This window comes from Notolepis coatsorum (assembly GCF_963971535.1).
Source record: "Notolepis coatsorum genome assembly, chromosome: 2".
NCBI classification, from domain to species: Eukaryota; Metazoa; Chordata; class Actinopteri; order Aulopiformes; family Paralepididae; genus Notolepis; species Notolepis coatsorum.
Genome location: NC_140166.1, coordinates 121,605,040 through 121,632,820, shown reverse-complemented (window position 1 = coordinate 121,632,820; position 27,781 = coordinate 121,605,040). Strand labels below are relative to the sequence as shown.

The following is a 27,781-nucleotide window of genomic DNA, read 5'->3' as shown; positions in this document are numbered from 1 at the left end:
GGGATTCGTCTTCGGACCTTCAACCAAAAACACCCGTCCATTTGGCCCTCAGCAGGCGTAGGGTGGGGGCTTCTCAAAGGGACTGTAGGAGGGCCCGTAGAAGACGGGCGCATTGGGCGTCAGCATGTAACCCACAGGCTCCTGGGAGCCGCCCTGGGACGGGGGCTGGGTAGGGGCCTGGGAAGGGGGCTGGCTTTGGATGTCCTCCGAGAGGCAGGAGGTAGAGACGGGCCCCCCCTCGGGCTGGGGTGTGGGAGGAGCTTGGTAGCTGCTGTGATGCTGTGAGAGATGAGAGGGACCAGGTTAACGTGAGCGGTGTTTGGCTGGAACATCATCCCCAGCTCTGGTTGATCTACACTAGCGAGCTCAGCCGAGCGGGGGCCATGTTGTAATGGTCGTTTCATTTCATTTCAAACCATTATTTAAACTCGAAAGGCAACTCATTTACAGTCACGTCGAGTGTACACACAGAAATAAGCATAAAAGATCAATGTTTTAAACTGCAACAGAGGAGAGAATCTCAAGCTTTAAGGAGGAAGATACTAGGAGGGAGTAGTAATTAAGTGGTAGTTACAGAGGTAATACTAGGAGGGAGTAGTAATTAAGTGGTAGTTACAGAGGTAATACTAGGAGGGAGTAGTAGTTACAGAGTTAATACAAGGAGGGAGTGGTAGTTACAGAGTTAATACTAGGAGGGAGTGGTAGTTACAGAGTTAATACTAGGAGGGAGTGGTAGTTACAGAGTTAATACTAGGAGGGAGTAGTAGTTACAGAGTTAATACTAGGAGGGAGTGGTAGTTACAGAGTTAATACTAGGAGGGAGTAGTAGTTACAGAGTTAATACTAGGAGGGAGTAGTAGTTACAGAGTTAATACTAGGAGGGAGTAGTAGTTACAGAGTTAATACTAGGAGGGAGTAGTAGTTACAGAGTTAATACTAGGAGGGAGTGGTAGTTACAGAGTTAATACTAGGAGCGAGTGGTAGTTACAGAGTTAATACTAGGAGGGAGTGGTAGTTACAGAGGTAATACTAGGAGGGAGTGGTAGTTACAGAGGTAATACTAGGAGGGAGTGGTAGTTACAGAGGTAATACTAGGAGGGAGTGGTAGTTACAGAGTTAATACTAGGAGGGAGTGGTAGTTACAGAGTTAATACTAGGAGGGAGTGGTAGTTAGAGGTAATACTAGGAGGGAGTGGTAGTTACAGAGTTAATACTAGGAGCGAGTGGTAGTTACAGAGGTAATACTAGGAGCGAGTGGTAGTTACAGAGTTAATACTAGGAGGGAGTGGTAGTTACAGAGGTAATACTAGGAGCGAGTGGTAGTTACAGAGGTAATACTAGGAGGGAGTGGTAGTTACAGAGGTAATACTAGGAGGGAGTGGTAGTTACAGAGGTAATACTAGGAGGGAGTGGTAGTTACAGAGGTAATACTAGGAGGGAGTGGTAGTTACAGAGTTAATACTAGGAGGGAGTGGTAGTTACAGAGTTAATACTAGGAGGGAGTGGTAGTTACAGAGGTAATACTAGGAGGGAGTGGTAGTTACAGAGGTAATACTAGGAGGGAGTGGTAGTTACAGAGGTAATACTAGGAGGGAGTGGTAGTTACAGAGGTAATACTAGGAGGGAGTGGTAGTTACAGAGGTAATACTAGGAGGGAGTGGTAGTTACAGAGTTAATACTAGGAGGGAGTGGTAGTTACAGAGGTAATACTAGGAGGGAGTGGTAGTTACAGAGTTAATACTAGGAGGGAGTGGTAGTTACAGAGGTAATACTAGGAGGGAGTGGTAGTTACAGAGGTAATACTAGGAGGGAGTGGTAGTTACAGAGTTAATACAAGGAGCGAGTGGTAGTTACAGAGGTAATACTAGGAGGGAGTGGTAGTTACAGAGGTAATACTAGGAGGGAGTGGTAGTTACAGAGTTAATACAAGGAGCGAGTGGTAGTTACAGAGGTAATACTAGGAGGGAGTGGTAGTTACAGAGTTAATACTAATAATGAATGGACGAGGATACGGACCAGCTAGCCTAGCTGTTGGCCAGAAACACGTCTCCCAGAGTTTTAACCAAGGCTAGTGGTCCGTATCCGCTTCCATTCACCTTGGTGAAAACCAGTGTTACTGTATTCTCTGCAACAAAAACTTTTTTCCTCAGGAATTGCAGGCAACACAGGGTAAGTAATTGATACAAAAAGTGGTGACTAGGAGTGAAAGCTACCTGCATGGTGGGTATGGGGTAGTTTGGGTAGGCGGGCAGCGGCTGTGCAGAGGGGCAGAAGCCGGCGTAGGTGAGCACATGCTGGGTGGGGTTGTACAGCATGTGCGGAGGAGGCAGCGGGCTCGAGGACATCTTAGGAGTCGGGTTCTGATGAGGAGAAGACGAAGGAAAGAAGGGATACTGAACAACAAGAACAAAAGAGGCAAGTGTTTTTTCTGTCCTGCATGTGTGTGTGTTTCTGTTTGTGTTTTTGTGTGTGTTTCTGTGTGTGTGTTTCTGTTTGTGTTTTTGTGTGTGTTTCTGTGTGTGTGTTTCTGCGTGTGTCGTCCACAAATTGGGGTTAAAACTGCATTGCTTTTATTCTATAATAATAATAATAACACTTTATTTGTATAGCACCTTTCATACAAAGATTACAACTCAAAGTGCTCCACAGCAGTAAAAAAGACAGGCATAAAATTTGCACAAAATTGACATAAAGTGCAGACATATAAAACAAGCATAAAATAAATAGCAGCTAAATGAACAGGGTAAGGCAAATCACATAGTTTTTCACAATTGGATATAACATCCCAATAGGCCTTTGTTTACGGTTTGATTCTATGGCAGTTTTAAAGGTCCCCTATTTTTCACTATTTGGGCAATTTTACACAATTCCTGTGGTCTATGGAACACATCTGTAATAACTTTTTTCAATTAAATTCATTGTTTTGTATTTTTTATCAAGTACTTTGGTGCACCACTTTCTGCCCTTCCAAAGTCCAAGCTGTTTTTGGCTGGGCTCTGCCCATACTCGCAATGCGCTTTGATTGACAGTCACCCCCCGAGTCCCAATCCCTCCCACCCTTTTTAACTAGTGAAGCTGCTGTCTCATCTCTGTGTGTGACTGGGTTGGCTAGCTAGCGGCTAATGTTCCGTTAATGTTACGAGGATGCATTGCAAAGCTTATTAGACGCATTGAAGTTTTCACTGCACATATAAACAGCGTTGAGAGCACAGCACTTCTGATTGGTAAGCATGACTGGCATGCAAGAAGAAAACTGGGCCGACGCGCCAAGCAGGGACGTGCACAGGACTTTAGAGGGGCAGGTGCTCAAAGGCTGAAAAGGGCACTACACTTGTGTGTATTTATTAACTGAGCGCACAAGTCTGATTTTTAAGGGCCCTTTTTGGGCGGGGGGGGGCCTTTTTATGCTTTTTGGGGGGTTTTGGTGATCAAATATTGAATATTGAACTATAATAATCGGTGCAGGAGCTCACTTATCCTTGAAAGACACTTTTATCACTGACTTAAAAGGCCCATACATCTCCATAAATGTGCAGGGGGGAGGGAATAAGTGCTTACCCTACAGACCCCAAGAAGTGCTGTATATTCTGTATTGTTTAAAGGTCAACCTCCACGTTGTATTTTTGTTCAATAAACAATGTGGACTAGGCCAACAGTGGCTTTCATGAAGAAGGGGAAAAAAAGTATTGAAATTGACCCAGTTTTAGCGTTTTTATCAAACATTTTGTCTGCCCAACACAATCACCACGCACGTGCATATTTTAATCAATTGTTCATAACGTGCGTGTGTAATCGTCACAACAGGTGCAGGACAACAGGGGGCTCACCAGGGGGCGCTGAGAGTCACACAGCTAGTGGCAGGCAGAGAGCCTTGCTACCATAGATATATGCTTGCTACTACTAGCCGAATGGAAATGTATCTGTTTCACCTCACTATTGCTCCGTGATTATAGCCATCCATCCATCTCTAAAGCTAACCACTATTTGTAAAAGCCACAACCACGTTACCATATTTGTAATAATGTAAATCATTGTGTCGTTGTACACATATTGTGTTTATAACGTTAGTAGATAACATAGCTTAGCTTGGTAGCTATTGTGCTAACAACATATCCCGACAAAATGGTTCTCTCCTCTCTGTACACCCCGTCCCCACGGATGCCCTGCCGGGGGGCCCATGGACGCGACGGCGGCGGCAGCAGCCGTAGGGTGCTCGAGCCCGTAAAGGCTAGTGTTACACGATAGCTATGAGCTAACTAGCGCTGCGGGCTCCGCTGTTGTCGAGACCACAAGCTCCTCCGCGGGGACGGGGGCACACAAAGAGGAGAGAACCACCCGCAGGGACGGCGGGCTATAGGCTAACGTCAGTGAGTGTAGTGGTCCCGACTGCGTGTAGCAGGGACGGCGGAGATATAGGCTAACTGTGATGCACCGAGTGAGCCACCATTGATCTAGTACTATGACCCGGACGGACATAAGGCATACGTTTCCTGAAGTGACGTCACGGCCGTGCTAGGTGCTAGCGTCTGATAAGCTTTTAGATTCGGCTCATTAATATGCACCTGTTGACCTGTTGTGACGTCGGCGTTTGATAAGCTTTTTTGATTCGCGCGTGCATGTTATTCGTGCGTGGACCTTTTTAACTCTTTCAGAGTGGCATTTCCGGTGTCAAATGGAAAAAAATAAATAATGAAATTATATACCAATGATGTAAACTACCCATAATTGATCAGTAGGGTTTAACCTAGAGGTTGGGCTTTAATATAAATGCATTTTTTATTCCAATCCCGATTTGTATTTGAGATTCCCAAATCCCATCGGACTTGACTTCTTCGTGTCCCTCAATGAGTGTAATACCAGCATTCAACTGTATGCGCCACAGCGGTTTCTATCATCATCATCATCATCACCACCCACGCTATGCATAAAATATATAGGTCCGCGGAGAGGCACGCTGAGGAGGCCGTGCAAACTGCAATGGAATATGGGGCATCTCTCTCTCTTTACCTAATATTTTGATTCTATCCTGACATTTTTCAGTTGGAAGGGCAGTCTATATGCGTAACGGTAAAAAAATTAAAAAGGGTATTTTTTTCATCAAAACAGGCACTTTTTTGATGAGGCTCAAAAAGGCAGGCGCTCAAGCACCCCTTGGCCTCTATGTGCACGTGCCTGCCGCCAGGGCAATGGTAGAGGAAACACTGAAAGGTGCTATACAAATAAAGTTTATTGTTATTATTAAACTGTTTAGTCAGTGAGAAATCGTCATGGGAACCGCATGTAAAATGTGAGGGGGGGGGGGGGGGGGGGGGTTATGCTGCATTCGATTATGAGGTTTGCAATTCCGACTTCCTACTAGGAAAAATCTAATCAACTTGGAGTTCCTAGTCGCAAATGATCTCTCAACCCCCAGTTCAAGCCTCAGCGTCGTTTGACGTCGTTTCAACATGGCCACCCACATCATATAAACGTTAATGTTATTATTAGCTGTTTTAATAGTACATTTGTAAGTATATCAGCTATATGTCGCTGTAAACTGTATTTGTGAGTTGTAGTTCATCAAGACAAAGTATAAGAAACTGCTAAAAAGGTTTAGCGTGAGTATCCATGTTTTTTCTGGCTTTGTAGCTCGAACGCACGTAGGTCAGAGATGACACAGCATTTCCCACTTTAGATTAGATTAGATTAAAATGTATTGTCATCATACAGCACAAGTACAGTACAACGAAAATAAGTTTGGCATCCAACCAGAGTGCAAATATAACAGTAAAGTGCAATAGTAATATACAATGTACAGGTGATTAAACTGGGTATAAAATATATAAATTAGTACTACTGAGTATCAATATGTACAGTGATACAGGTATAAAGACACTATGCTAGTAAGTCATACTGGCCAGCAGCGTAACTAGTAAGAGTAGGTAAGGGATATGTACAGATATAGAAGTATTTACAGATGTGTAAAAAGGATTATATGCAGATATGTAGACAGATGTGGATATATATATATATATATATATATATATGGTATACTGGTATATAGTATTATTGTACATGCTATCATACAGAGTTATATGATTTATATATACAGGTGTATAAATATGTATATAGAAGAATTATATGCAGGTATATTCAGACAACTGCTCAAAAAGTTTAGCCGACTTTGTAGCTCATATTGTAGGTCTGAGATGATGTGTTTCCCACTTCCAACTTCCCACCTCCGACCATAAAGGAATGCAGCATTACATGTGGCCCACAGGAGAGACACCAAGAGGAACCCACTGCAGACACAGGAGAGCCACCAAGAGCACTGCAGACTCACCAGATCTTTAAAGGCCCCCAGAATAGCAGCAGTGATGATGCCCAGGAACAGACTCAGCACGTTGAGCACCACTGAGGCCCAGAGCAGGCCGTACAGGTGGACCACGTCCCAGCAGCTGCTGACCCCAGTGAACTCATGGTAGTACTCGTGGTAGTATGGGCTGCAGGGGCCAGGGAGGAGAGGAGGATGAGAACAGACTGAGAGAGAGGCAGCTAAGAGGACATGAGCATGAACTAACGCACATGCATAGACACACACACACACACTTTTAATTCTTTCTGTGAATCCATCAATTAAATTACACTCACACACATACGTTTAATTATTTCCTTGAATCCATCAGTTCATTTACGCACACACTCACACACACAGTTATTATCAAACGTGGCTCACTCAATCATTTTCAGTTACATTGACTGAAACGAATGTAGAATTTACTACTGTTGGAAAGAGCTAAACGTAATAATACATACAGTATATTACTCAAGTCAAGTCAAGAGTTTCATTTGTCACGGCATACAGGGCATACAGTGAAATGCGGGTGGTCATGCCCGCAGTGATTGTGCAATAATACAAGTAATAAGAATAAGACATAACTGTGAGGGTTCGCCTGTCCCTGGGGCGTGTATGCTATGTGTGTCCGATCACACCTATCACACCTCTCACACCTATCACACCGATCCCACCTATCGCACTTCTCACACCGATCCCACTCACACCTATCAAACCTATCCCACCTATCCCACCTATCACACCTCTCACACCTATCACACCTCTCACTCCTATCACACCTATCACACCTATCACACCTATCACACCGATCCCACCTATCACACCTATCACACCTATCACACCTATCACACTGATCCCACCTATCCCACCTATCACACCTCTCACACCTATCACACCTATCACACCTCTATACCCATTCTGCAATCTGTTAATAAAGTTTTCAATCAATCAATCAATCAATCCGGGCCTGTGACGTCACTGTACCCATTCTGCAATCTGTTAATAAAGTTTTCAATCAATCAATCAATCAATCAATCGGTCACTGTACCCATTCTACAATCTGTTAATAAAGTTTTCAATCAATCAATCAGATCAATCAATCCGGGCCTGTGACGTCACTGTACCCATTCTGCAATCTGTTAATAAAGTTTTCAATCAATCAATCAATCGGTCACTGTACCCATTCTACAATCTGTTAATAAAGTTTTCAATCAATCAATCAGGGCCTGTGGCGGTCACGTGTACCCATTCTGCAATCTGTTAATAAAGTTTTCAATCAATCAATCAATCAATCCCGCAGTGCATCAGCCAATGCCCACAGTGCAATACTCCAATTCAGCCATTGGGTGGGACGGTCACGTGACCCAAATCACGTGACCCAAATCAGCCAATGGAAGCAAGGGGCCTCAGCCTGCTGCTGCTGTGGTGGTTCTGTGGTTCTGCAGCTGGATACCCGGATGTTGGTTTTTTACATCGAATTCCATACACCGCAATTATGCATAGAATTTTTGACATAGAATTATATACACCACAATTATGCATCGAATTTTTTTTTTGGCGTTGAATTGAATTTTATTATGCATTCGAATTGTTTTATTAACACTGCATTTTTATTTCACATAGGTAAATTCGGAGCAAAGAAATTCAGATACAGTATTTATTTGCAATGCTATAAATTCGGTGTCTGAAACTATAAATGCGGTGTCTGAAATAATTCAGATACAAAAATGCGGTGTCTGAAAAAATTCAGATACATGTTTTCAAAGTTATTATTTTCAATGCTATAAATGCGGTGTCTGATTCAATTCAAATACTTCTGGCACTCATTTGCTTCCATAACCTTCTCCTCTCCTCAACAGCCCCCACCCTTGCACAGACTTTCCTCTCCTCCTCACCAGCCCCCACCTTTGGACAGACTTTCCTCTCCTCCTCACCAGCCCCCACCTTTGGACAGACTTTTACTCTTGGCTTTTTTGTTGTCTCCCATGTGTTTTAAGCTTGTGTTATCTTTAGTCTTGTTCCCTTGTTAATTGTTTTATTTGTCCCTTGTATGGTGGTTGTTTACTCTGTCTAGTGTTCAGTCTTTTCTTGTGTGGTTAGTTTTGTTTGTTTCCCTGTTTATTTCCCCAGAGTGTTTGGTCTTGTGTTTCTCCCCATGAGTGCCTCGTTGGTAATTAGCCCTCCTGTGTCCCATGTCTTAATTAGTCTGTCTATATATGCTGTGTGTTCCCTACCCTCCAGTGTCGGTTCATTATTGGAGTTCATTGTTTTGAGATCCCTGTCTTGATGTTTCCTGAGTATCCTGTCCTTGCTGTTACCCTCGTCCTTGCGCTGTCATTCGTTCCTTGTCTCCCTATTTTCAGTAAGTCTAGTTTTTCAGTTTGTATTGTCATCTTTGTTTTCGTTTTTACAGTAGTTTTATTAGTGTTTATTTTGTAGATTAGTTGTGCCTTCCCCTACCAGCTCTGCTGGTTTTGTACCGGCTCTCATTTATGAGATTCCTTGTTTTGGTTGCTACCCTTTTTGAAGTAAAGACAATTTTTACACTTCACCCCTGGCTCCACGTCTCGTTCCACTCGTCTGCCTGTTCTCTCCTCATTCTGTTCCGCGATTGGGTCCTCAGACAACACTATACATAACAATAACAGGTATAATGTACATAAAGTTTAAAATGCATGGTAAAAGACATGCTAAGGTCCTGCGATAGTGCAATACAGTGTTAAGCTACAGATGAGGCACTGGGTCTTATGTACACTACTATACAATACTATACTATACAATATACAGTTATACTATATATCCTTATGCTATCTTGCTATATCCATCTATTGCTATACAAGAACCACTCCCGTTCTTTATTTTTTTAATTAACATTTTTATACTTCTGATAATACATGTATTACTTCTGATAATACATGTATTACTTCTAATAATACATGTATTACTTATCTACTCCTATCAAGCAAGCTGCTGTTAACACATTGGGTGCCGTTCACGAGAATTCTCGTTTCTGGGCCCCAACTGTTCAGTGGCATAAACTAAGATTCTCATTTCTGGGTAGTTTTTCCTCTTTTTATATTTGAATACCCTATTCAATCTCAGGGAGCTGTGTGTTGCCTGAAAAATGCATACTGGGAATCCGAAGGTGCAGTACCGGCCGCATCCTACCAGGCGGCGGTATCGAGCACAATTTCTAACATTCTATCCTGGGCTGTAGGTTGGCCCCAGGTCTCGGGTTTCATTTTTTCTTCTCGGGCGAAGCGAACGGTTCTGCCGGTTACATTGAAGCCCGTCAAATATGCCCATTCCATATGTTATGGTCGATTATGCCGTTGAGCAAATGGACATTGGATCTACCAGATGGCGATCAAGAAATTGGAATATTCTTTTTGGATTACTCCCGGCCACAGGTAAGGGCGATTTGACGTCAATTCTAGCTTGATCCTGCAATGATTTTACACCGATCGGGCTGATAACTGTTTTTAGTGTTCAATGCGAATGCCGTTACTGACGATCAAATAATCAGAAACGATGATGATGGAACATATAATACCTATATTGTAGATTTGATCCCGGAACAATAGCGGGTTCAGGCAAGAAACGCCAGCATCTACAATGTAATTGATGTGTAGGGCTATAACTCAGCACTAGACCGCTCTAAAACCATACTTATATTCACCACGGTATAACACGGGAACGTATGGATGGATTTTTTTTTTTTTTTTTGCATCTTGACCAGAAGAAACCCAGTGTCAAATGACTATAGTATTGTATCCATAGCTATAATATAGAATATAGTTATAGCTCTACAAACAAGGTGATAGACTACATTGGTTTAATGCAGGGGTCGGGAACCTATGGCTCGCGAGCCATATATGGCTCTTCTGGTGACAGCATATGGCTCCCAGAAATTTTTGAGTAAAAAAAAAAAAAAAAAAAATTTTATTTTTTTTTAAATACTTGTGACATTTCTTAAAAATACTGTGTCATTTTAAAGTAAACAGAAATTAGTTTTGAAGATACAGCTAATAGCATCTGTAGCTGAAGATATAGCGAGCAGAGCTGGCGAGGGAACACAAGTGGACAGAAATAAAAGATCTTCAACCTGAAGACCAGCTGATTCTTAAAACTTGGAACGAGCTTCCTGTGACATACCACACAATGCAGCGTGAGTATCGCCGTATTGACCATGTTTGGCTCTACATATGCATGTGGGCAGTCATTCTCGCATATGAGGAACATTAAGACCAACCTACGCTCACGTTTAACTGATGGAAGCCTCAACGCCTGCATGAAGCTCAACCTCACCACGTATGAACCAGATTACAAGGCCATCAGCAAAACCATGCAGCACCAGAAGTCGCATTAAAAGTAAGACATATTTAATGTATTATACGTTAAAAATACCATATGGCTCTCAATGAAATATATTTAGAAATATTTGGCTTTTATGGCTCTCCCAGTCAAAAAGGTTCCTGACCCCTGGTTTAATGGGTGGCATGAGCAAGCATAGCCGCTTCCCGGAAGAGGCGTGGCACAGAATGTGTTAATATCAAGTCTCCAAACCATGTTTTTAAGAAAATCACCTTCAAAGTCATACATTATTATTATTATTATTGTTATGGTGATTATTATATAATGATATTAAAATCAGGGATGCAGCCTTTGCTAATTACGCACAAAAGCCTTGGAACACTTTACCTATGGACATTTTAAAAAGTAAACAAAAAATGTACCTCTTAAATGAATAAAGGGAAGATGATTAAACAGAAGGATTTGTAGATACAGTACTGAATTATAATCTATTTAAATTATACATTCAAAATTGAATTATAAACTATAAATTACCTTATTATGGCCAAGTCATACATCTATGGATCTATTGGATTAGAGACCTTTCCAATGGCAGTGTTAAATCTGTATTTAGTCATTTCCTCACGTTTTTATGATAAAAGAGAGATAGAATTTGCATTATTCCGATAAATTCTTATTTTCGGAACATCGGTAAACAAACGTAGTGCTGAAAATATACACTTTGACTGCTGTTTTGATAGGGTTAGGGTCTTTACTCTTGGCTACATTTGAAAATAAATACAACATTAATTAATACGGTCTGTATTGATCGATTTATGATAAAACAGCAGGGTCCCCCTGTTGGGGGACCTTACACACTAACAGGTTAATCAAGGGCACTTCGATGTGCTGCCGGGAGGAGCCAGAATTGAACCGGCAGCCTTCAAAAATGAAAACAAGATCATGAAAACAAGATCATTTAGATAAAACAACATGCCGTGTTGCTCTCATTTTGTTTTGTGTTGTAAATGCGGAGCACCCTTCCTTCACAGCAGTGAGCTCCGCCCCTCGCTCTCCAGCCCAAATAGTAGTTTCAGCTCATGTTCAGAGGGAGGAGGAACCACGGCACGTTTCTCCTGTTATTTTTAAACAGATTTGGTAACTTGTAGAAGATGACAGAAAGGCAGCCTTTGGTCAGGAAGAAAGGTCAAACTAATTCAGTAGTCATCATATGATGTTCTCAAATCAACGAGTAAATCATGTTTAATAATCGTGATTTCATTATCAATCAAAGTAATCGTGATTATGATTTTTGCCATAATCAAGCAGCCCTACCTAATTAGTCCCCACAGAGCAAACATATCAGGTATTACAAAGTGAATAAAGCCTTTGTAAAATGTTACCAAATATATTTGTATTGTACATTTATCAATACAAATAAGACTTAGACTATTACATTTATCAATTCTCAAAGTCTATTGTTATAGTAAAACATGACCGAAGAAAACAGCCAAAAGAAAAATCTACATTTTGATTCACTCCAGATCAAACCTGATGTACGTGGTTCATGGCTGTGTCTTACATTTCACAGTTGTGGAGGTAACAGCAGTAGCAGGTGTTGCTCTTCACTTTCAGCTTGCATGTAGTGTTGAATGAATGACACCTAACCTGCACACACAACATGAGGTCAATTTTCTCCTTCAGCAATAACCTGCTCCTCACTCACACACCTGGGGAGCTGCCTGGTCTTGAGCGAAGACAGCGTGGCTGAGAGGACAGCGTTACCCAGTTCAAAATAGTCAAAACAACAGGCGGAATAGACTATTGGAATTACATACTCATGATTACCTGACTGGGATTGTTTTTCCAATGCTGTAGTTTTTCCTGGTTTGGACGTGAATGTTCATTGCCATCAATGAAAACAAATGTGTCAAAATAGTGAACGAGATGAAGGGACACCGAATTCAGAGTTGTTGTGCTCTTGTGATTGGTCGAAGATCGACGAGGCTTATGGGTGTTGTAGTAGGTGTCATGGAAACGAGTAAACATTGAGATATGAAACACATTGGAGTGATGCTGGATTGCACTCTGTCTTGGTCTCAGCATATTAATTATATTGTTTTAAAAATGGGAAGAGAAATTGGTATTTCCAGGAAATGTGCTTCTTTTGTTGCCCGTCCCCTTTTATGTCAGATAGTGCAAAGTTGCATCCATGTTGTTTACAACAACATGGATGCATGTACTCTGCCAGCATGTTTAATATCCATAATACTAAAGGTTTGACTAAGATTTGTATGAAACTTTATTGAAAAAAAAAATCGGAAAAATGTAAAAAAAAAAGTTTTTTTTTACTCATAAAATAAATTGGGTCGTACCTAAATCGGCATGGTCGGTCCAAACCATTATATGTTTTAGGCCTGGGCTGCTCACTAAGGTATAATGTGAGCCGTATGCATGCCCGCCTCTCTTGGCTTAACGTTGAAAATAGATTGTCTTTTAATATACTTGTGCTGTTCAAGTTGGTCATGAGCAGTAAAACTCCTGTTTTTATACATAATCAGATTGTTTTTAGTAATACTGTGCACGAGCATTACTAGAGGTTCCAGTAGTGGGCAGCTTGAATTGCCAGGTCCTAAAACCAACGCTTTAAGGATATCTTTTATTTTTAGAGCATTAACTCTTTGGAATAACCTGCCTCAAAACCTCTGCTGCATTTACAGTAGATTCACTTTTAAAAATAATCTTAAATTGTTTTAAAATAGTTTTTAACACTGTAAAGTAATTTTTAGTTTTTGTTTTACACTAATGTAATTTTAGCTATCTTAATTGTTACAGTAGTTTCATTATGCATTGTGTGTACTGACTTATAATAATTTTGTTTTTGCAATAATAATTGTGTTTGTATGTTTTTTTGTGTGTGGACAGACCCCAGGAAGACTAGCTGGTTGCTATGGCACCAGCTAATGGGGATCCCTAATAAAATCAAAATCAAAAAATTGGAATTACACGGAATTACATATTCTACATGTTCAAATGTAGGGTGATGTAAGGGTTCCTCCAGTTCGCTCTGAACTAGTAAAACCGACTTTTTCCTTTGATGCTTCCAACACCTGGAATGCCCTCCGACTGAATCTGAAGCTGAAGGTTCTTCCTTCTCTTGTTGCAATAAAAAATACGATCTATGAGTCTCGACTCATAACTGTCTTAGCCGATTTCTTTGTATTAATTATTCTTATTTATTGTGCCTGTATGAATTTGATGATAAACTGTCTTGTTTTGTAAACTCGTCATCACTTTATATGAGGGTAACTTCAGTGTCTCACAAGTTGAAATAAAGATTTGAAATCAAAACATTTACCTTTATTTGTTGTAATATTAAAAGAATGAAATAATATATCCCTCCATCAAAGACTATGAACCGATAGGGCTGGGTGTCGAAACATCTATACTTTTATGTTATCGATTGAATTGCTTCAATACTATCGAGTATCGAAAAATGCGAAAAAAGTAATCACCTGTACATTGTATATTACTATTGCACTTTACAGTTATATTTGCACTCTGGTTGGATGCCAAACTTATTTTCATTGTAATGTACTTGTTCGGTATAATGACAATACATTTGAATCTAATCTAATCTAATGTCAGAAAACACCTGCAGTAACACCTACTGACCAATAGATGACACCAGAGAGATGAGGAAACTACCGGATTCATTGGGCTCTAGCAGAGTCCATTAACCATAACTATATTAAACAGTATATCTAACCCATGCAGACCCTAAAGCTAAAACACGCTCATATAAAGCCGCTTTACAGCAGTGTGTAGGAAGAGCGAGATACGGCTCATAACGTTTATGGACGGAGGAGAAAGTGCTTGTGAACGATGGAAACCATAAGCCGTGGGCTGTCGTGTGGTTTCACACATGGTATATTTAATGAGAAGTTCACCAAATACTCATACATGAGTGGTTTTCAAATTATAATTCTATTAACTCTTCAGTGAAACCTGTTCTCTTAAAGATCCATGGAAACGACGTCGCAAGCTTCTGTGATTTGCTGTATTTCTGGATGCAAAATACCTTTGTGGTGGGGAGGGGTTGATTTGACGTTTGATTGACATCCTACAGTACCTGTGAAATCTCAAAATCTAACTGTATTGGATGCACTATTTTTTATGGCGTTTGCCCTCAAGGCTCAAGTGCAGAGTGACGTAACTCATGGAGTAGGTACTTTTAGCTGGAAGGGAAAACATTGGATTTTTTAAAAAGGAAAAAAAATATATACATAGTGACAAATAAATGAGAACTAGGTGTGTGTGTGTGTGTGTGTGTGTGTGTGTCACCTCAGTGTAGTAGTTGTCGTAGGCGTATCCAGACCCACTGGCGTAAAACTCACATCGTTCCTCCAGCAACGGTCTTCTGTTCTGTGTGTTTGTGATAAGAGGAGAATGGTAATACAAACAGACACATTAAAGACTAATTTCACCAGATAGGCTCTACATTTAAATTTACATTTAGTCATTTAGCTGACGCCTTTATCCAAAGCGACTTACAAGTTCTGTACAACAAGTCATCAGGAAGGGCACAACTCTATCAGTAACAATGCTCATCAAAGTGTTGAGTGCTACAGTGTAGGTTAGTATATTAGGACAAGTGCATGACAGTAAGGTTAGTTAGTTAGGGTTAGATTTTTCTTTTTTTATTTACATTTCAGATAATGGTTGAAGAAGTGCGTCTTTAGTCGACGGCGAAAGATTGGACGGGTTTCAGCTGTCCTAATTGGTGGGCAGTTCGTTCCACCATTGTGGGGTAAGGACTGAGAAAAGGCGGCTTCTCCTTGATGACCCTCCCGGAGCTCAGATGGGAGTGGGTCTGAGACGGCCAGAAGATGCAGAGCGTAGGGGTCTTGAGGGTGTGTAATTAGAGACCATTGACCGGAGGTAGGCGGGAGTGGTTCCCTTTGCCGCATGGTATGCCAGGTCGAGGGCCTTGAAGCGGATTTGTGCGGCAATAGGGAGCCAGTGCAGGTCCCTAAGAAGTGGGGCTCTAAGTGGTGACCTGACGGCTGACACCTCCGTCTGTAGGACTAATAATTTAAAATCCACAGTGCGCTATAGAGCCATATTCAACTGGAACAAGCTACCAGTTTCCACAAGGCAAGTAAAGAATGCATATCGTTTTAAAAAGTGAACTGATGTAAATGAGACTGATGTAGTAAAGATGTGATTGACTATTTTATGTTTTTATTTTATTGAACTTTTCTTTTTAAATGATTTTTATCAATGGAGTCACACTTTCAGATATCAGTTTCTTTGGGAATGTGTTAGGCCTTCAACCATTTATTGTATCTTTGATGTTGAATATAAAAAAAACGTACATTTCCTTTATGCTTTCTGTTACAAAGGGTCAGATTAAACCGAATATATATATTTATTACTTGAGATATATTGTATAATATTTGTATATCGTCTGATATCCCTTGTATATTCTTTGTATATATACACGGAATATCCCTTTACCTAGGTACAGGCCAGACCATAATATTCGTTCTCCTATTGGACAGCGACCCCTAGGCGCCAACGGCCATACCCCCAATGTCGAGTTCAAAGCCACCGCCAAGACATGTCTCAACATGCCCAGGTTTGCGCAGTAATACGAGACAGAACTGAGGTTGGCACTAGATTATTCACCTTACGTATAAATACGTCGCAGGTGGATACAGAAGCACTTAGCCTAAAAGTGACTTAGACCAAAACGTTGAAGCCTTCACCACGATACAACGTGCTGTGAAGTGGGCCTTTTTTGCCCCTAAATAGAGCCTTGAGAACCGCGTGCGAATTGATAGCTAAAGTGTCAGAGTTTAACGCTGTATCGTCGAGTTCGACTTATTCTATTGTAAAGTAATAGTCTATTATTTATAGTGTATCGTGCGGCTACCGTTCTACAGTGACCAGCATTACCACCGGTTCGTCGTACCGAGCTAGTGCACTTATCCAGGCTGGGCGGCCTAAACGCGTGCCGCCACCCGAGGAGTCCTAGACAAGAACCGTTGGATATGTACACCGGAGAACCTACACCGACGAATGCAGAGCCTTTTCCGGCTGGATTATATTGCTTTGGTACTGTGGCTGCTGGAGCAGAGAACCGTCTATCCCACTGCTGTGTGGGATCTACCCTGTGAGGAGCACCGTCGAGCCCGCCTCTAGGACCCACAGAGGCTGGCTAGCTTTCATCCATGCTGTTTTGCATACCGGAGTATAGCTGTTGCTTTGTCTACGGACCAAAGGATTATTGCACTGTCTCCTGTATCTGGAGTCTCTTTATTCCTCGTTGATCCAGACTTTGCTCCCGACCATTCCTCTCCCCTGCTGGCTTACAACCGGAGGGAACCCCCTTAGTATCTCCAGCTGACTACGAGTGTGCCTTATTATGCTACAGGTGGTGTCAATTATACCCATCTTAAGGGGAGACACTGCAGGTGAATAGGGTAAAAAAATTAACTAATAGATATCACAATGAAACTTCCCCAGTTGATTACTTATATTAAGACAAGACTTTTTTGTATTACAAGTTTTCTGAAATTGTATGTTTAAATATGCAAATGAGGCATGATTTACTTAAATATGCACTAATTTGCATATAATTCCAGGATAGAAATCTGAACATTGGATAAAGCCATTTTCAAAATTATAGTTTCATTTTGTTGACATATTCGAGCCAAAGGTTATTACAGAGGGGATTTTGGATATCTCTTTTTATCACTCCATAAATCAGAAAATACTCCATTCAGTCCAGTTTTATGGTAAAATTCCATATTTCGCCATGTTTTTAGGAATAAAATGTGATATAAATCAGGGTATGAATGCGATATCAACAAACCCTTCTGTAAATACCTTCAGAACATAGATATGAATAGAACTGGAAGGTTTGGTGTATGTGTGTGCTACTGAAGTGGAGATTTCTGGCTCAGAGTATGAGGAAAAACTCTTAAAACTCATTTTTGGGAAAACGCCTTCAAAGTTCTGTATTGTAAAATGCCATACTTTTTTTTTTAAACAGATATTTACAAACACAATACCTAATCAAACCATTAGTAATAGACAACCTAAACACATGCCTGATAACTGAATAATAATAATAATGATGTTATTGAACTGAACAGAACTACACACAGGCTACAAACAGTGTAGTACAGTGTAGTACCCCCTAATAGGCTAAACATATTTGAATAGATATCACTATGAAACTTTCCCAATTTGTTATGTACATATAAACTAAGAAAAAATATATTGCAAGTTTTCTGAAATTTATGTTTATATATGCAAATGAGGCACTTCCCCATTAAATATGTGCACATTTATGGATGCAATAAGGCAAAATGATGTAAAATAAGCAACTAAATGTGTGTTATTGACGTTTTATTGTCACTAGTTTCATAGAAGACATGTTTAGGAAACAAAATATAACAAAATCTCAAAATCAACAAAAAAAGTATATTTGACTATTCACCTGCAGTGTCTCGCCTTAATATGCTCATGGACTTACGCTCTTGACCTACTTAAGTGTTCTTCGCCATATAAGCGCAATTCATAATTCTCAATATTGTAACCTATTGTTGCTGCTCTGATAATAAATACTTCTAAATATAACTTTCTTTGTTAAGCCGTATTCTTGTGTGGGTGTTCACCAGATATACCGTGTACTGTATGGCCAGTAATTAAAGTACATAACTAAGTAGTGGTTTAATGATACCATACTCTCAATACAGTCAGGGAATTGTACCCCTCAGTTACACTTTCTGTTTTTTCTTTTCTTATTTCTATTTACATTCTGTGTTTGTATTCTGTTGTATTCTTTTCATAAACTCTAAACAGTTTAGCAAACATTCATTTAGTATCCTTGTGTTGTGTCAATTACAGCTCAATGAAATGATAAGGTAGCATCTCCTATTCAACGTCCTTGATGACATCACTGGTGGCCATGTTCAATCTCAAGTGCGTGCGTCGTGTGTGTAGCTGCAGCAAGTGTGGGGTAGTTTGTCTGAAATCTAGAGGGAGAAAGTGAGGAACAAAACCCTCTATATCTTGTGTCCAGGACAGCAGATACCTCTGAGATGAAATACTATGGCCCAGGTGGGCAGGGGCCCGATGGAGCGGAGTGGGGACATTTTTACTGGGGTCGTACATCAAGCCATGAGACAGAGGAAGAAAAACATGAAACTATCTATCAGATTATGGTCGTTGATATACAGCGTCATCCTTGTCTGGCTGAACTAAGGTGTTTGTCGGTGTGACTGTCCACCACTACTAAATCCTGTTCCTAATAGTGTACTGATTCTTGTATATCAGTTCCTCTAATAGACTGGCCTACTAAATCCTGTTCCTAATAGTGTACTGATTCTTGTATATCAGTTCCTCTAATAGACTGGCCTACTAAATCCTGTTCCTAATAGTGTACTGATTCTTGTATATCAGTTCCTCTAATAGACTGGCCTACTAAATCCTGTTCCTAATAGTGTACTGATTCTTGTATATCAGTTCCTCTAATAGACTGGCCTACTAAATCCTGTTCCTAATAGTGTACTGATTCTTGTATATCAGTTCCTCTAATAGACTGGCCTACTAAATCCTGTTCCTAATAGTGTACTGATTCTTGTATATCAGTTCCTCTGCTAAATCCTGTTCCTATAGGGAGGTGTAGTCTGACGTCACTGGTTGTTCCACCCGTATAGGGATTTATCATTGGGAAAATGGATTATCGGCTATTGTAACAATTCTGCTGCATGGAAATTGAAAAGCTTTCCATTTTTGCACAAAATGAGTTCCCTTCTATCACTAACATTATTGTTTAAGCATTTTTTGTTGAAATAAAATGTCGTGATTTTTTTAATGATTAATTGCGAATATTTTCATGTTGAGCTATAGATTGTGGATGAATAAGCACAGAAAGGTACACCATGCCAATGTTAATGCTTTATTTGTTTTAAACGAGGCGATTTAGAAATGGGCAATGGGGAAATACATTGCGTTGGACAGAGGGTGGAACACGAAAAACGGCAATGACGTAACCACTACACCTCCCTATATAGTGTACTAATTCCTGTATATAAGCTCCTCTAATAGACTGTCCTATTAGATAAAACAGATGATCAGTTCAGTTCAGTTCAGTTCAGACTTTATTGTCCCTCAAGGGGAAATTAAGCTCTCTCTGGGATTTTTTCTTAGCCACGGGTACAACAATTGATTCCTTACACAGTTTAGGGACCTTGTACTGAGCAAATGACATGTTAAAAAGACCAGTGAAAATGTTGCATAATTGGTCCACACAGACTTTAAGTAATTTCCCAGTGATCATGTCAGGCCCAGGGCTCTTTCTAAAAACATTACACTTGTGAAACAAGGATCTGACAGACTGGGCACTGATTGTAGGCAGAGAAGTAGTAGTGATGTACTGTATATACTATGTACTGTAATAATATATATTATTGCAGATGTTGACAGTCTTCTGTTGGAGACATCATTTGCATTTGAAAAAATTTAATAAATCGCAATATATCACAATATTGCGATATTACAATATGGTGACTCTAGTATGGTGACAATATGGTATCGTGGGGCCTCTGGTGATCCCCACCCCTATATCCTCTAGGTACTGAGTCTTGTATATCTGCTTCTCTAATAGAGTATTTCTCATTGGAAGGGTCAGAGTTGCCAGTAGATATTATAGATTATAGACCGTAGATATTATATATAACAACATAATATAATTTCAGTAGATATTATAGATAATATAGACAATAAATATTATAGATAATAGATCATATAGACAGTAGATATTATATATAATATACAGTAGATATTATATATAATAGGGGTGAAATTTACCAACACACATCTCACTTTCTCTCTCTTACTATCACACACACACACTTGCATACACATAGCCTTCACTCCCAGACATCTCCATCTACACACACTACCCCCCTGTCAAATGTATTCATGTTCACGAGAGAGGGAGAGAGAGAGGGCTTATACAGCTCTGTCACTCGCTGGGACTGTACATAGTCAACGGTAGGCTCCGAGGGGACTCTTATGGTAGGTACACATACAGCTCATCTCTGGGTAACAGTACAGTAGATTACTTTATCACTGACCTCAGCCTAGTGTCTCTCAGAGCGTTCACAGTCAGCCAGCAAACACCCCTGTCAGACCACAGCAAAACCACTGTCTATCTGAACAGATCAACACCCAACCAGGAAGTATCAAAACCAAACAAACACACACTATTAAAAAATACTACAAATGGAAAGAAAGTAGTATATTTTCCAAACTGCTATCAAGCTACAAAAGGCACACATGAACACACACACAACACAACATTCTGCACTCGCACACACACACAAACGCACCATAGGTCACTTTAAACACACAAGAAAAGGACACTTTGAAGAAAGGAAAAAGGACACTTTAAGAAAATAACGTGTTGTGATTGTTGCATAGTATAGTTAGTAACAGCAAGTATAGCATAGGGACATAGAAGAAAAACTGCACATTGTATAGGAGTGTACATAGGATCCAGTGCCTTTAAGCGATTTATTAACATTTTTAGTTATCTTATCATTATTATTACTATTGTTTTATTGCACAATCGTAGCGGGCATGGCCAACCGCATTTCACTGTATGCCCTGGTATGTTTGTGATGAATGAACTATTTTTTTTTATTCACTTTTTCTCCTCTTTCTATTTTTCTCCCATCCCAATTCCGTTGTGCCAATTCTCCCCTCCCCTGTCTTGAACGTTGCTCGCATATGCCCCCCACTGGCTGGTTGTAGGGAGGATAGAAGCCTTGCATCACGTGTCCCCTCCGATACACGAGGAGGCAGCCTGTCACATCTTTTCACCTGCCAGCGCGGACTCTCATTGGCGAGGTGTAACGTGTGGGAGGCTCACACTACCCCCACCATTTCCTGTCTCTGCTGTACAGGCGTCCCCAACCGACCTGTAGGAGTCGCTGTCCACAACGTTCAGATTACCACCCATCGACTTCCACTCGCTAACTCTGCCAATTGAGTTAGTATGACGGCTGGCCCAAGCAGGAGGCAACGCCGACAACCGAAGTCGATCTTGCGTTGGTGACGAGCACAATGTCCGCAGCGCCACCTAGCCGCCCGTGATGAATAAACTATATATTTTTTATCCACTTTTTCTCCTTATTTTCTATTTTTCTCCCATCCCAATTTCGTGTTTCCAATTCTCCCCTCCCCTGTCTTGAACGTTGCTCGACTATGCCCCCCACTGGTCGGTTGTAGGGAGGATAGAAGCCTTGCATCACGTGTCCCCTCCGGTACACGAGGAGGCAGCCTGTCACATCTTTTCACCTGCCAGCGCAGACTCTTAGTGGCGAGGTGTAACGCATGGGAGGCTCACACTACCCCCGTTACTTCCTGTCTCTGCTGTGCAGGCGTCCCCCAACCGACCTGTAGGAGTCGCTGTCCACAACGTCCAAATCCCCACCCATCGACTTCCACCCGCTGGCTCTGCCAATTGAGCCAGTATGACGGCCGGCCCAAGCCGGAGGCAATGCTGACACCCGGATTCGAGACCGGAGTCTCTTGCATTGGTGACGAGCGCAATCTCCGCTGCGCCACCCAGCCGCCCATTCATAAACTCTTGATTCTTGAAAGGTCCAATCACGATTAGACCAATTTCTGGAGAAAAAAACTTCCAACACAACAGCAAAAGTGTAAACGGGGCGGTAGAAAACTTCAATAACATATTTGACCTTACAGCCTCCCTATCCAACCTAAAGGCCTCAAATAGGAAAGCGAGGAAAAGAAAAGAAAATATGCATGACAAATGGTATTATTAAAGGAGCTCCCGTCTTATATGGAGCTACTGAGAAATGTGATCCCGCAGATGGACCTGGGCCCTATTCCCCGTACCTGGTTCAACTAAGTCGATCAAAAGTCCCATTATCCAGATTCAATTAACCCGATGTTTGAATCCAGGCTTTCCCTGTTCCTCGAACGCTGATTCAGTCTCGTTAATTCGAACCAGACTTGATACTCAGGATAATTGTGCGCGGCCGCCTCACCTGAAAAGACAGCAGGTGTCGATCGCAGAAATCCTGATTTTCTAACGGCATTGATTGATTGATTGATTGATTGAAAACTTTATTACCAGATTGCAGAATGGGTTCAATACAGTACGGCTCAATAGCCTCGCCAAGTTAAATGCATAAAATGCAGAAGTGTTATTTCTGAGCATAAAATAGAACTTAGTGGCTAGATTTTTTGTGTAGTTCTGAAAAGTTGTAGCAGAGGAGAGTGCAGTACAGTGGTGAGTCCAGGGTGGAAATTTACCATGCATTTTATAAGCTCTATTGTACAGTCTTGCTATGGGTTCTATAATTTAATTTGTTGTGAGGGTCCAGATTGGGAGACAGTAATTGATTTGCCTTCTTGACTAAGCTATTGATGTGATGTTTGTAAGTGAGGTGTGTGTCAAGAGTTACTCCAAGGTATTTACTACTAATGCCTGTTACTGTAGTGTCTGTACTTCTATAACCACACTGTGTGTCTGTACTTCTTTATTTAAATCTTTTTGATATCTCCCGTCCTCCCCAATTTTTGAACTCACCAGCCACCACTGACACACACATTGGGAGATGTTTTAAAAATATAATTGAATATATAATAATATAATAATTTGTGCTTCACCAAAAAATGTGGTCAGCAGCCGCCACTGCTGTACTGATTTCTTCTGATTTCTCTGTTTGAGTGTTTTGTTTAGTTTGGCTTTGGCAATGTAAACGTATGTTTCCCATGTCAATAAAGCCCATTTGAATTTAATTGAAAAGATTTTGAAAGAGAGAAAGAGGGGGAAGTAGTATGTGTATATAGAGTGAAGGCTATGTGATTGTGTGTGATAGTGTGTGTGAGAGAGAGAGAGAGAGAGAGAGAGAGAGAGAGTTTGTACAGAGGATTGGCCCCATTGACTTTGTATTGGTTTGTGGCTAACTATCTGGAGCTAGTGTGAGGAACAGCATGGCTTGTGCTGAGAAAGGACTCTACCGATCTACACCATCACTGGTAAGTAGGACATAAGGCTAGGGTTCCAAAAACCACAACTATCCCTTTAAGGCACTTTCAATCAGTCTTGCTCTGCTGCATGTTCACCTCACAGCGCTAGAGGAGCCGCCACAGTGCAGGTGGAGCTCAGAGGGAGATGGGTCAGTGTTGAGTGATTACAGCGTGTTGTCAGGGGTTCGAGTTCTGTCAGATTACATCCACAGACTTTCATTACTACAGCCTGACGGGCGGAGCTCCATCTACAAGCTGTCCTAAAGGTGGTTGAGTTGCTGTCACTTTTCCACCAAATCAAGTTTGAACAAATACAGAGTAAAATATAATTCGTTTGAAGTAAGTCTACCTTTTTATGAAATCAGAATCCTCTATTATACCCCCCCCCCCCCCCCCCCATGCCTTTTCATAATCGCAAGCAATCCCAAAACAATTATTGTCATTGGTTTTGGATAGTTGGTCGGCAGAGAGAGAGAGAGAGAGAGAGAGATACAGAGAGAGAGAGAGAGATACAGAGAGAGAGAGAGAGAGAGAGAGAGAGAGATCACCTAATAATTTAGTACCTCAGACGAAGAACCGTATAAGTCTGTTTTTTCTTTTTATTCAAAATGAACTTATATGGTTCTTCAGTGCGAGGGTTAAATTATGAACACTTATTTTACAGTCTATGGAACTCACTCATTTCTGGTGAAAGAACATCGCGATTTTATTCAGAATGGTGGACATACAGTCGCTCCTGTAGAGCGTTTTGTGTCCATATGATTTCATCAGTTTGGATGAACTCACACAGCCCCAGTTTGCAGTTCCTGCTTCTGCTGTGCTCAGCAGTCAATCAAGCAGCAAGGCAGAGAGGAGAGACAGAGAGGAGAGACAGAGAGGAGAGACCGAGAGGAGAGACAGCGAAGAGAGACAGAGAGGAGAGACAGGGTGAGACAGAGAGGAGAGACAGAGAGGAGAGACAGAGAGGAGAGACAGAGAGGAGAGACAGAGAGGAGAGACATAGAGGAGAGACAGAGAGGAGAGACAGAGAAGAGAGACAGATGAGAGACAGAGATGAGAGACAGAGAAGAGAGACAGAGAGGAGAGACAGAGAGGAGAGACAGAGAGGAGAGACAGAGAGGAGAGACGGAGAGGAGAGACAGAGAAGAGAGACAGAGAGGAGAGACAGAGGAGAGACAGAGAGGAGAGACAGAGAGGAGAGACAGAGAGGAGAGACAGAGAGGAGAGACAGAGAGGAGAGACAGAGAGGAGAGACAGAGAAGAGAGACAGAGAAGAGAGACAGAGAAGAGAGACAGAGAAGAGAGACAGAGAAGAGAGACAGAGAGGAGAGACAGAGAAGAGAGACAGAGAAGAGAGACAGAGAGGAGAGACAGAGAAGAGACAGAGAGGAGAGACAGAGAGGAGAGACAGAGAAGAGAGACAGAGAGGAGAGACAGAGCAGACAGACAGAGAGGAGAGATAGAGAAGAGAGACAGGGTGAGACAGAGAGGAGAGACAGAGAGGAGAGACAGAGAGGAGAGACAGAGTGAGACAGAGAGGAGAGACAGAGAAGAGAGACAGAGAAGAGAGACAGCGAGGAGAGACAGAGAGGAGAGACAGAGAAGAGAGACAGAGAAGAGAGACAGCGAGGAGAGACAGAGAGGAGAGACAGAGAAGAGAGACAGAGAGGAGAGACAGAGAGGAGAGACAGAGAAGAGAGACAGAGAAGAGAGACAGCGAGGAGAGACAGAGAGGAGAGACAGAGAAGAGAGACAGAGAGGAGAGACAGAGAAGAGAGACAGAGCAGAGAGACAGAGAGGAGATACATAGCAGAGAGACAGAGAGGAGAGACAGAGAAGAGACAGAGAAGAGAGACAGAGAGGAGAGACAGAGAGGAGAGACAGAGAGGAGAGACAGAGAGGAGAGACAGAGAGGAGAGACATAGAGGAGAGACATAGAGGAGAGACAGAGAGGAGAGACTGAGAGGAGAGACAGAGAGGAGAGACAGAGAGAAGAGACTGAGAGGAGAGACTGAGAGGAGAGACAGAGAGGAGAGACAGAGAGGAGAGACAGAGAGGAGAGACAGGTGAGAGACAGAGAAGAGAGACAGAGAAGAGAGACAGAGAGGAGAGACAGAGAGGAGAGACAGAGAGGAGAGACAGAGAGGAGAGACAGAGTGGAGAGACAGAGAGGAGAGACAGAGAGGCAAGACAGAGAGGAGAGACAGAGAGGAGAGACAGAGAGGAGAGACAGAGAGGAGAGACAGAGAGGCAAGACAGAGAGGAGAGACAGAGAGGAGACAGAGAGGAGAGACAGAGAGGAGAGACAGAGAAGAGAGACAGAGAGGAGAGACAGAGAGGGGAGACAGAGAGGAGAGACAGAGAAGAGAGACAGAGAGGAGAGACAGAGAAGCACTTTTGGGGAGCAAGCCGCCTGAATATAAATTCATTAATATACATGATGATGCTGATTATACATCAATACAGTTTGACCAGTTAACATTTGACCATGTCTGATATTCAAAAAGGTCAGCCCTGATGCACCCTGAATGAGGCCAACGTGTAGGACCAGTGTGTCTGTTGCACCTCCAGCAGTGAGACCTGGACTCGGTCTTCAATCTATTCAGTGCACAATGCTGCTTGGTCTTAGGTCATTAGACATCGTTAGACCACTCCCACTGAAGACCTACAGCTCACCGAGCAGCACACTCTCAGACACTCCTTATAATAACTTCATGCTTTATGGTGTCTTGCTCCAGCAATCTGTGTGCAGCCTGTGTGTGTGTGTGTGTGTGTGTGTGTGTGTGTGTGTGTGTGTGTGTGTGTGTGTGTGTGTGTGTGTGTTGTAGAGAGAGCATAGATACAGGTGAATGAAAGTAGAAAATGAGGAGATAGAGGGAGAGAGAGGGAGATAGTGTGTATGTGAGTGTTAGAGAGAGAGAGAGAGAGAGAGATGACCTGGTTGTGTTGTCCCCCACAGCAGACGGCCTACAGCAGAGCCTGGACCTGCTAGAGCATTACTGTCAAACCTGGGCCCTGGCAGTAAACCCCAAAAAGACCAAAATAATGATATTCCAAAAAAGATCCAGATCTCAGGACGTCCTACCAAAGTTCTCAATTGGTACAAAACATGTAGAGTACTGCACACATTACACCTATTTAGGCCTAAAACTAACTTCAACTGGACATCTTAAGGAAGCAGTCAATGAGCTGAGAGGGAAAGCACGCCAGGCTTTCTACGCCATAAAAAGAAATAGACAAACAGAAATACCAATTCGAATCTGGTTAAAATTAATTGAATGTGTTATTGAACCAATTGCACTCTATGGCAGTGAGGTGTGGGGTCCACTTACAAAACAAGACTTTACCCAATGGGACAAACACCCCATTGAGACCCTGCATGCAGAGTTCTGTAAGATTATCCTACATGTCCAGAGGAAAACTACAAACAATGCATGCAGGGCAGAATTAGGCCGTTACCCACTAATACTAAAAATACAAAAAAGAGCAATTAACTTTTGGACACACCTAAAACGAAGTGATCCCCTCTCGTACCATTATCAAGCCCTGCAGTGCCAAGAGCTGAGGAGCATCAGGAACCCCCTTACCCAGCTGGTCCTGAGGCTGAGTCCACAAACCTGCTCTCTTAACACACCTCAGGAACAGAACACATCACCAATCAGAATAAATCAAATTACTACACAGCTAAAACAAAACTACATTACCTATTGGAAAACACAAACAAAAGCACAGAGCAAAATGCAGTGCTATCTGGGTCTAAATCGACAGTACACCATAGCAGATTACTTGAGCATGGTGACTGAACAACTAAAAAGAACCTTGACAAAATACAGACTGAGTGAGCACAGCCTCGCTGTTGAAAAGGGGAGGCACAGGAAAACCTGGCTCCCTGCAGAGCAAAGGCTATGCTGTCATTGCATCCTCAGTGAGCCTGAAACTGAGTTGCACTTCCTCACCAAATGTGAAAAATATAAAGATATTAGAGAAACGCATTTAAAAAAAATTGAACTAATAACAAAAGGTTTTCTTGCACTACCAGATACAGGAAAACTACCAGTCCTACTAGGGGAG

General features: G+C 41.8%; 1 protein-coding gene across 1 annotated transcript in view; it reads right to left on the bottom strand.

Annotated features, from left to right (window-relative positions):
• Positions 1–48: 48 nt before the first annotated feature.
• The window catches only part of tmem255b (transmembrane protein 255B), a gene marked incomplete at both ends in the record, with an annotated part of 71,062 nt that continues 43,329 nt past the window's right edge, over positions 49–27,781 (bottom strand). Inside the window, 5 exons of the mRNA XM_084308285.1 lie at positions 49–279; positions 2,214–2,360; positions 6,323–6,482; positions 12,210–12,295; positions 14,972–15,052. Of these exons, the coding sequence (XP_084164411.1) occupies positions 49–279; positions 2,214–2,360; positions 6,323–6,482; positions 12,210–12,295; positions 14,972–15,052 (705 nt within the window). The remainder of the gene's footprint in view (positions 280–2,213; positions 2,361–6,322; positions 6,483–12,209; positions 12,296–14,971; positions 15,053–27,781) is intronic.